Source organism: Sinocyclocheilus anshuiensis, unplaced genomic scaffold (genome assembly GCF_001515605.1).
Source record: "Sinocyclocheilus anshuiensis isolate Anshui unplaced genomic scaffold, SAMN03320099.WGS_v1.1 scaffold78, whole genome shotgun sequence".
NCBI lineage: Eukaryota > Metazoa > Chordata > Actinopteri > Cypriniformes > Cyprinidae > Sinocyclocheilus > Sinocyclocheilus anshuiensis.
The window spans coordinates 799401-810621 of NW_015544250.1; the positions used below are offsets into that span (position 1 = coordinate 799401).

The 11221-nt window shown below is 36.8% G+C and overlaps 1 protein-coding gene across 1 annotated transcript; it reads left to right on the forward strand.

The window, feature by feature from the left end:
• The first annotated feature begins 6251 nt into the window (after window positions 1-6251).
• LOC107697815 (CD48 antigen-like) lies at window positions 6252-7238 on the forward strand. The gene is made up of 3 exons (XM_016498672.1): window positions 6252-6534; window positions 6677-6964; window positions 7099-7238. Exons 1-3 carry the CDS (start codon window positions 6252-6254, stop codon window positions 7236-7238), a joined length of 711 nt encoding a protein of 236 aa, XP_016354158.1.
• Window positions 7239-11221: the final 3983 nt, after the last annotated feature.

The window sequence follows — 11221 nt, forward strand, 5'->3', positions numbered from 1 at the left end:
CCATGGAATTAAAAAAAAAGGTAAATGTGACATTTTTATCTCACAATTCTGACTTTTTTCTTGCAAAATATAAACTCACAATTAAACTTGTGAAATGTAGTCAGGAATCTACAGAAAAAGTCAGAATTATAGGATAAAAAGTTGCAATCTTTTATTTTTTTTATTACTTGGCGGAAACAAAAAAAAGTAATTGCTACTTTTTATCTCAGAATTCTAACTTTTTTTTTTTTTGCAAAATGTAAACTCAGAATTGCAAGTTGCAAAACATAAACTTGTAATTGTAAGAAAAAGCGTTAGAATTGTGAGAAAGTCGCGATTAGCTTTATTATTTTATTCCGTGGCAGAAACAAGCTTCCATACACAATGTCCTCATTAAAAGATATTATATAAAAGGTATTTACATACTTATGATGTTGCGTAACCTGATGCCAATATCATGTCTTAAACAGCACTTGCATTGTATAATTATGAATATATTACAGCTTTGCAACAAGAGATTCAATATCACAATGAGCTTTTGTGCACTGTATTATTTATTTTTGTCCTTGTAAGTGATTGTATGATTGTTTATTATTATTATTCATTGTTTAGATTTTTTTCTGCATGATCATCATGGTTTTCTCTCAGGGGTACATCTGCCTGGACCGGTTTCCATTTATATATTTCTAATTACGTATATTTGTGTATCATTATTTGACAGTGTTTGTTTATACAGTAACTAATACTCATTCATGAATTCATTTAGGGAGGCACAAAGAAGCAGAAAGTCTGCGTTCCTTTGCTCTATGAAATTCCCACAGAGAATTATTACTTGGTATGTTTATGTGTTTGATGTTCATTTTTTGAGCACTGAGAATAATTAGTGGCATTAATTCTTGTCAGAGAGGAAATTTGTGCTCGTGATTTGGGAACTGGTGTAATTTTTGCTGTTTGCGTTTGCTCCCTGATTGTATTTCTTTTCTTTAAATATGTTTACACACACACGCACATCACACAGACACCAGTGGTTTCTTTTCTATGGGGATAGTAATTATTGAATATGCTAATAAAATATCTAACACTTTATGTGTTGCTTCTTGGTTGGGTTTCAGCGCTGTGGAAACGGCCTTGATTTCTTGGTTTATATCAGAAACAGATTTTGAGCATTGACTGCTTTTATTCAGCCGAGAATGTGAAACAGTACGTACTTACTCTTGTAATATTATGTTTCATGCAGAAGTAAGCTACATTGTTTTCACATGACCTTGACTTGTATGTATAGTACAGTATACAGTGTGCATGCTATACTGCAGAAATAGTAAGGGTTGGCTGTTAGTATGCTATTCTGCACATACTGTAGCCTTTGTCTGCTAATATATCCTTATAAAATCTCTGCTGAAACGGAGATGTAACCACATCCCGATCTCATAAAATGCCATTTTCTGTCATTGCCTTATTTGTTCTAGACTTTCAGGTGTTGTTGTTTTTTTTGTTTTTTTTTTAAAGGGTTAGTTCACACACACAAAAAATAATTCTGTCATTAATTACTCACCCTTGTGTTGTTCCAAACCCGTAAGACTTTCGTTCATCTTCGGACAAACAAAAATAACAACTTTATTCCACATTTTCGTCTCTACGGCATCACTTTGGATGCGCGTTCATGACAGTATCATGACACGAGCGTGTGGTGGCGCCGGCGCTGACCCAGATCTGGCGTGATGGCGTCATTATGCCGGATCTGGGTCAACACCGCCACACGTGCGCGTCGGCTCGCGCCGTTTTTTTTTGCGCAAAAAAACTACGAGTTATTCTTGTAGCTTCGTAACTTTACAGTTGAACCACTGATGTCACACGGACTACTTTGTCGATTATCTTGGTGCTTTTCTGGACCTTGAACGTGGTAGTTACCTTGCTGTCTATGGGAGGGTCAGAGAGCCCTCATATTTCATCAAAAATATCTTAAATTGTGTTCCGAAGATGAACGAAGGTCTTATGGGTTTGGAACGACATGAGGGTGAGTAATTAATGACAGAATTTTCATTTTTGGGTGAACTAACCCTTTAAGGTACATCGCACCACTAGAGGGCCTCCTACATCAGTACATCAGGAGCAAGAGGATCCATGAGGACCAGGATGAGGTTTGATTTTGACATTGGTGGGGACATAACCGCAGACGACAACACCTTCCCCATCCAACCACCCCAACATTTTCACATTTATGACAGACTTTTGACCACAGTTTCATGTCATCTAAAGTCTTTATTTATAGATATAGTAGCTAACATAATCATAAGCTTTTTTTGTTAGCATATTCATCAGACAATAATTACACAATTTTGATTATGTAAAACCAACAATATTACAGCAGCAGTTCTAAAGGGGTTTTCTTTGGATTGTTTGATTGCTCAAAAGAGAATATAGCAAGATATAACTTAATTTGTGTTTCCTACTAGCTAAATTTCACATACATAAACAAAAAATCTGTCTCTAAATGTCTCTTTTCTTTATTCAAAGTTGATCTAGACAAGTATATGGACACTATCCAAAGCTCTGTTAATCCTAAAACGTTCAAAACCGTATCTATATGTGTCCTCTTAAGCTGTACATTTATTACTTTTTTTTTTTGACCCAGCAACACATCCCTTATGAAAAAAAAAACACCATGGTAACCACAAATTAACCATGGTTTTGCTACAATAACCAGAGTATATCCATGGTATTTATAGTAAAACTGTTGTTACTACACTTTTACTATATTATAACCATGGTTCATTTTCTTAAAGGGGTCATATGATGCTGCTAAAAAGAACAGTATTTGGTGTAATGAAATGTGTTTATGCGGTTTAAGGTTAAAAAAAACACATTATTTTCCGCATATTGTACATTATTGTTTCTCCTCTATGCCCCGCCTTTCTGAAACGCGTCAATTTAAATCGCATCATATGACCCCTTTAAGGGATTTGTAACTGTGTAGACTTACTTTCTTTTTTTCTTTGTTTTGTTTTTATAACTGTACTGCCTTAATGGTTTGATGATTTGTACTCTTTAATAAAAATTAAAAAAAGAAATCAGAAAAAAATATTTTTTTCCGAAGATCTGATCTAAATCTAATGATTCGTGATCCGAGCTCCTGCATCACAGCAGCAGATCTTGGATCAGTTGACTGCATATGATTGATGGTAACTGGATCAGGTAACTGTTTCAGAGCAGCACACACTGCAGATTCATCCAAACTGGACAATTTACTTAGGATCCAGCTGATGGGTCTCTCACATGGGTCATATAGAGTCAAGTGAGATGGAGTTTGTTCTAGATCAGTAAAGATAGTGAATTAATCTCAGGTCAGATGCACTCTTCTCAGCAGATGCAGAAGCCTGTAATTATCTGGCATCATCCATCTGTGTGCTGCTCAATCAAGAGCTCTACTGCAGCACAACAGATGCTCATTTGATTTGATGAGTATGTGCCTGCTCCTCAATCATGGCCTTTTTAATCACCGATACATGTTCAATTACATTTGCTGTTCCTTCTCTAGAGAATCAATTTGATTTGAGAAGGACAGAAAGAGAGAGAGAAAACTGATTATAAAATAGTCTGTTTTGAAGCTTTTGGACACAATCTAATGTTCAACAATAAGGATTTTTTTTGTCCTTCAATCGTTTATATTTCTACTTACATTTTTTTTTATAAATGTGTATGTATATACTGTATATGTCACAATCAGAGCATGTGAGCGGAGCGGAGCGTGAGCGGAGTGGTAATATTTCCTTAAGAGCGCAGAGCCTTTCTGAAGATTCCGCTCCGCTCGCTCAATACGCTCAGCGCCAATTATTACACAATATTTTTGTACTTTTTAATAATTATTTTAAATTATTTTAACTTTCTTTTAAAAACTTCAAATAATTTATTAGGTTTTTAGTTTGTAATGGTATTTTGAGCTGGTATTAGTTATGCAACTATAATATATATCTATGAATTCATACAAGTGCTCTTTCTGAAAAACAGTGGCATATGGTGCAAAATTACTGATTTGTTTGCTTTAAAGAGTATCGTTCTCGACAGCAGGTTGGCAATCTGTTACCTTGATTACAGACAGATTTAAATTAGTAAAATTCATAACGTCAATATTCAAAACATCACACAAAACCTGTGAGTTGTGAGTGACCTGAAAGTCTCTAACTCATCCTTATAATTGAGCCCAGCAAACTGTCCTTCACTCTGTGGGTGATCCATTCCACCTGTGTGCATCTGATGGATGGTGTGTTTGCTGATTACAGCACTGGAAAGTGAGCAGCCAGATGTGATTGATAGCTGTTATGTGTCAGCTGATTTCTGAGGAAGTGTGTTCCTATCCCCTTTCTCTCTCTCTCTCTCTCTCTCTATATATATACACTGTATATATATATATATATATACACACACTCTAAAAAATGCTGGGTTAAATATAATTCAAAACAACCCAACCGCTGGGTCAAAACAACCCAATAGCTGGGTCAAAACAACCCGATGGCTGGGTTTGTCCCTTTTTAACCCAGCGCTGGGTTATATTTAACCCAGCAGTTTTTAGAGTATATATATATATATATATATATATATATATATATATATGAGAGAGAGAGGTTTGTATGAGGGTGAGTAAATGATGACAGAGCTTTCATTTTTACCGTTTTTTTTCCTATTATTGGTTGTTTTATCATCATTGTCATGTGTCTTGTAACTTTCTCTCTTTTCCTCTATTTCCGTCAGACACCCTTCACACCTTCAGCTGAACTCCCAATCTGAGTTACATAAAACACACACATCAATCCATCATTGTTCATCACTGCCAGATTATCACTGGCTTTAGATGAGATGAGAGCTGCTCTTTACTGTCCAGCAGATGCACAATAGAGGTTTGTCAGAGGTAATCAGCTTTGAATGAGTGATTTATAAACTTGCATTAATGATATTGCATTTTTACCATAGAAAACCACTGGAGAATTTATAAACTGTATTACATTTGAAATGGGTGTTTTAATTTTATTATTAAACACCTTGGAAGTGAGAATGGATAGCATAGGGCAAATTGTGTTTAGTTAACCTAGAAACTATATTTATCATGAATTTACATTTCACTACCTTTATTTTATTTTGTTAGGATTTCTATTATAGAGTGTTGCGTCGCAAGGCGAAGTCGATTGCATAGATGGACTAGGACAATCAATCAATAAATCAGCTCTATTCTGGCCTATGACAACCCAACGTAGATAAGAATTTAACACTGTTTCATATAATTTAATTGGCTCTTCAGATGACTCAACATACCCCTCTCCTGGGGCAGGACCAGCCTGATGTCGTGGTCAGTGTCACTTCCTGCTGAACGTAGTTGAGACACAAGATCTTCACTGAATGTTCAGGCAAACTTACAATAATTTCTGATATGATACCTGCTAAAATATTCTCCTGTATGTGGGTTTACACTGCGTTTTTCATCAATGTGAAAGGTGAGCTATCTACAACCTAATGTTGTTCTGTTGTTGTTGTTTCTTTGTTTTACAAGCAGAATGTTTTTGTGGTTATGGTTGCTGGTTGGCTGGCATCAGACTTTGGTGCTGTCATGTGAATTCTACTCAATGTGTCCAGGAGAAATAAATGTGTCAGTGTTTATGCTGCTGTTCTCTGAAAAATTATTGAAAGTCATGAGAGTAAAATAAGGTAGAGGTACCACACTAGAGTCAGTTTTAAACAGTTAATCCAAAGAACTGTCTGCTTAAAGGGTTAGTTCACCCAAAAATGAAAATTAGGCTGCATTTTACTCACCCCCGAGGCATCCTAAGTGTATATGACTTTCTTCTTTCAGACGAATCCAGCGGAAGAACATTCTAACCGGAGCTACTTCTCTAAGTTTATGTCTAAGTTTATTATCATTCTAATATGCTGATGGTTTTTGTATGTTCAACCGATTTACTGTAGGCCTACACTTGTCATGCATCTTAAATGGTAGGATTGTGTAAGCGTGTTAAAAATATATAAATTAACTTTGTAATTTATTTTTAAAATCTAAAGTTGAAATTAGTTCCTGTGGTATAACTGACAATTTGCTACAGATGCTTAATAGTTATTTAAACCTGAATATTATGTGGTTGATTCTACAGAAGTCCCAAGCCATATTCCAGGTATTGTCTTAGATTCTTGCAGCTGATGTAGGTTTTTATTTTTGTAACTCACATTTAATCCATTTTGATTTTGTTTTAGATCTTGTAAATGGTAGGTGGGATGAACTCAAGATTGTGATGAAGGGAAAAGTTGTCACTCTGCAAACAGGAGCTACTGGCCTACAGAGAGATGCTGAAGTAATGTGGCTGTTTGAAAGTGGAGACCAAACAACCCGTATAGCACAGCTGTTTAAAGGAACAGTCTTCACTCATTATGAACCAAGACTCGTCAACAGACTAAAGCTGGACCGAGAAACTGGATCACTGACTATCTGGGACATCAGCACCAGTGAATCTGGACTTTATGAAGTCACCATCAGTGGATTCATGCCAGCGAGGACGTTCAAAGTTGATGTTTATGGTAAGATTTCGTTATAGCCAATACAAAAAAAAAATAATTGTCTTTTTCATAACTAATGATCAGTATATAAAGTGTGTGTGTGTGTGTCTGTCTGTGTGTGTATGTGTGTGTGTGTGTGTGTGTGTGTGTGTGTGTGAAAAAGAGCCAATTTCTGTACCTGCCATCAGGATTGGTTCGTCGGTGGCTCACCCAAATCAAGAACTTTGCTCTGTGTTCTGCTCTGTAAAAAATGAACAAGACGTGTCCATCTCATGGTATAAAGGGGGTGAAATTGTGAACCAGACCACCAATCCAGATCTCAGCATGAACCTGAGTTTACCATTAGAGCTCCATTATACTGATCCAGAGGCCTACAGCTGCACAGCTGCAAATCCAGTGAGCAATAAGACCGTCCATCTTCACCTCAAAGAGATCTGCCCACAACACGAAGGTGCAAGAACTCAAACAAAATGACAGGAACTCACTTTCTGCCACAATGACCTCTGTGCAGCTTATGTGTCTCTTAATAGAGACAATGCCAGTTGTTGATTTCATGTCTGTCTTTTTCTCTCTCATCTCTTTCAGATTGTCCGGAGCATTGTGGTGTCACTGAGGTTCTGATTCGATTGGTTCTGTCCGGTCTGGTGGGATTTGGCACTGTTATCTTTCTGGTTGAGCACATGATGTTGTGCTCCATTCAAGGAAGAGCTCCGTCTGTGTGCTAAAGACACTGCCATGATGAAAGGTTACAGGCAGCACCAAATAAAATGACAAAATCACTACAATGGCAGGCTGAGCCAGAGAGCGTTTAGTTAGTGTGGAAAAAAGAAATTCGGAAGTGCAAGCAAAATTGTAAGACTTGCTTCCAAAGTTCCTTTAAGACAAGTCATTTCACTGGCGACCATTGCCTCTCAGGTAACCATTTCAGTCATGCAAGTACATCTTTTTGAATGTGGAAACATCAAATTCTCTAAAGCTGTTCACCAAGCTTATGATTAAATTTCATTTGAAATCACCAATGAAATCTGGCGACAACTGTCTCATAAATGTTGTTTCTTATGTTGAAATAGCAATGATTCTTTTTTTTTCTTCTTTTTTTTGAGCGTTGCACTTTCTCCCATTCATAATGGTGTGTGTACACCTAAAGCGACTTCAGTTCGCGCAAGTAGATTACATTCAATGCAAAGACGCTAAGAGACGCGAAGTCGCGCCGGGCTATGCGATTGCCGCAAACGCGCGATATACTCAATCGCCTCTTCTGCGCAAGTTGAAAAATTTCAACTGGAGCAGAAAATTCGCATGATGCGCTGTCGCGCAAACCAATCAGGGAAGAGCTTATTGACATGTCCAGTTTGACACGTCTGGTTGTATCAGAAAATGAAGGAGAGCATTGCGTGATAATTTTATTCGCGCGAGTGACACGAAAAACATCCCGCGAATCGAGTAATCTAGATGCGAATATTCGCTCCGCTTTTGGTGTGCATACACCATGAGTCAGCGCACAGTTTTGGTCTATCTAAAGTCTTTGCTTGCCACAAAAACACAGAGACTGACAACAGGATAAAAGAGAAAACACTGGCAGTGTTTTACAAGATGGAGAAATTTGATGCAATGTTTGGGTTTCATATCTGTACAACATACTTGCTGAGTTCTTCTCAACAGGTAAGCTAACTTCAAGTTAAAAGTATTCCTAATATGTTGGACCTTTTATTGAAAGTAGCCTACTTTTACCTGTCACTGTTAAAGACCCGTAAGAGCTGTGTTTGGGATGTTTGAGTTGGGGGAGACGTGACACGCAAAAGGCGCGTTTGGAAACACTTTATTTTTGTAGTTCCACTGGATGCTACTAGTAGATCAGAAACTGTCTACCCTAGCTTTAACAAGTGTTTCAACAGGACTGCAGAGACTGTTGGGGACATCAGGCCTAAATGTCATCATGATGAACAGATAAACTCAACTAAACTCAACTAGACGCTTTTATAGCCTCATTGTGTTCATAATCGCGCTCTTACAAACTATTCTAACTCAAACTTTAAGGGAAAATGTCTTTTGAATAAAGATTAAAAGAGTTGTCGGAAGCTCAGTGATGGTGACGTTGAAATCACGTGACCATCGTGTAGTTAATTTATAGTGTACATTTATCTTTTTTTGTTTAGGTTGTTCATGATGATGATTTTTGTTGGTCACAGAGTTTATCTGCAATAATCCAGAAGCCAATGGAAAAATCCAACTGGGTTTTTGTCAGAGGAACCAGGATGATGTAAACATATGGGTTGGCCTACAAAAATACATTGTCACTGGATCACTCCGTAATTGGCACTTTACACATTACTGAAAATAACAATAATGTTGTGTAATTGTTTGTTTGTTTCTTTTTTTAAACAAATTATTGATATTGGTTTTGTTTTCCCATTTAAAATTTCAATTATATTTTTATTATTAATATATGTATTTTTTCATAGTTTTGTGTTGATCTTACATCGCAAACCATATATCATATATACAAATCATATATAATTTAGGCTAGTGATACTTATATGAGGTTGGCAACTAGTGGTAGTCAGTGGAATATGTCATTTAAAATGTTCCTCTGTTCTCCATTTATAATATTTCTTGGTTGGTATAATGTTTTCTGTAATTTAAAACTAAATAAGCATTTTTCACCCCCTCTCTGACTTTTTACTGCTTTTATGACTCCTAAGTAAACACCCACTTTGCCTGTGAAGTCAGAGGCCTTTCTATGATGGTTTCCTGTATAGACGAGGTGTAATATTTAAAAGAAAGAAAAGAAATGGTTCTACCTTTCTGCCAACCCACCACTACCCACGTTCATAGAGCTCAGATGTTTCACAGTGCATTTTCTGACTCAGTGTTCAGTGAAAATCAAGTGTTGCTTATAGGAAATTCAGTGGAACAGGAAGTGGTCTAGTGGTCTTGTTAAACCCTAAAAGACAAGCTGAATTCAGAATAACATACTATTTCTGCAGTAGTAAGGGTATTGTGAATTCAGCCAGAGGCGCCATGTAGTTTCTCAATTATTATTCTGCTATAAGCCACCACAACCTGTTCTCCTGATCTATTAAATTGCTAATCTGATTGGCTGATAACGTTTTTTTTTGTAATAAGTCTGTCTGGAAACAAAGCTGGTTGACAGTGCATACTTTTTTGTGAACGTTTGTGAGGTTGGCAAAAGTGGATGTAACACATAATTAATATCTGTATAAAATCTATAATTTACATTTTGAGCAAACAAAAAAGATTCAGTCTTATAGATTTGCCTGAACCAAAGGGCAGAACTACTTCAATAGTTTTCTTGACTGATGTTGACCTTCATTTCAATCCTTCAAGGTAGACATGATGTCAGTAAAGTGCCTGGTTGGAGGTAGAGCAGCCGTCTAAAGTTGAGTTTCATTCACAGTTGTGAGAAGTGAGTTGGCTGCTTCCGGGTTTCCTGTAAAACCACCACATAATGTACATTTCTAATTATTGAATCGAACTATTCAGAAGTACTCCAGATCATATTATATTACAAATGAACTGGGTTAAAGTGTGAATGATCCTGATTCCACATGAAAAATGGTGTGTGGTTGCTGTGTGACTGTGGTTGATATGTTCTCCCTGAGAGAGCCACTCACAAACAGGCCCCCGTTAAATCTGGTATTAACATTTACAGTAATCAAATCATAATCATATAGATCATATATGCTAATTTTAAAAGGTGTACAGTAAATGCCCCAAAGATGCATAATGAATACTAAAAAGAAACCCATTCAAATGCTAATGCAGTTTTGGTAGACACATTCAAATATCCAAGTATTGTGTAATAGAGAAACTGCAGTACAAATGATCTTCATCCATCCCTTTTTCACAGACTTGGTGAATTTTCTGTCTTCATCTATTCTTATGTCATTATTTTTTATTTCCCCCAAAAAATATATGCCATGTAGTTGACCTACATAAACCATTTCACCATTGTCAGCTATCATGTATGCCATGGAGATCATACTATTATCCCAGTGGAGGGACATTGGAATGTGTGGTGTAAATGCAATCCAGCTAATGCAAACTCTATCCAACTTATGCCTATGGATGAGACTTCCGGTTCATTAGCCGCTATAGGGAAATAACGAGAAGAATAACAATGTGCAGTAAACGGTAAAACTGATTGCACTACAAACCAGTGTGTTCATAATTAAGATAATACATTTAAATAAGGAGTTAAGACACCGATTTGCAATATCAAGCAGCAAAACGAGCTGTTTTGCACAGATAAAAATAGCTAGAAGCGGATGAGACCGGAAGCCAGACCCATAAAAATTACAAATGGCCGTGCCCGCTCTTATGGAAAGAATAAGGTGAATATGAAATGCATGTTTATGTGTTTCTGTCAGGTGTAAAGGGGGGCCAAAGACACCTGTGAGGACTCACCCATGATGATTTCTTCATGAGACACTTTTGCCGGCATTACACTGCAGCAACGTTTGCATTCACTGGTACGTACCTCCGCTGGGTTTAAAGTGCACAAAAAAGATTTTATGCTGTTAAATTGGATTAGTTTTGAGCCATATAATGATAATGACGAAATGCAAACTAACTAGCAAGTGTGGCCTTTGAATTAAAATTAAGTTGTGCTTTGCTCATGCACTGCTTTTACATCTGAATATAAAATTAGACTTAGCATTCACATTGCTGTGAAAGTGTTTGCTCT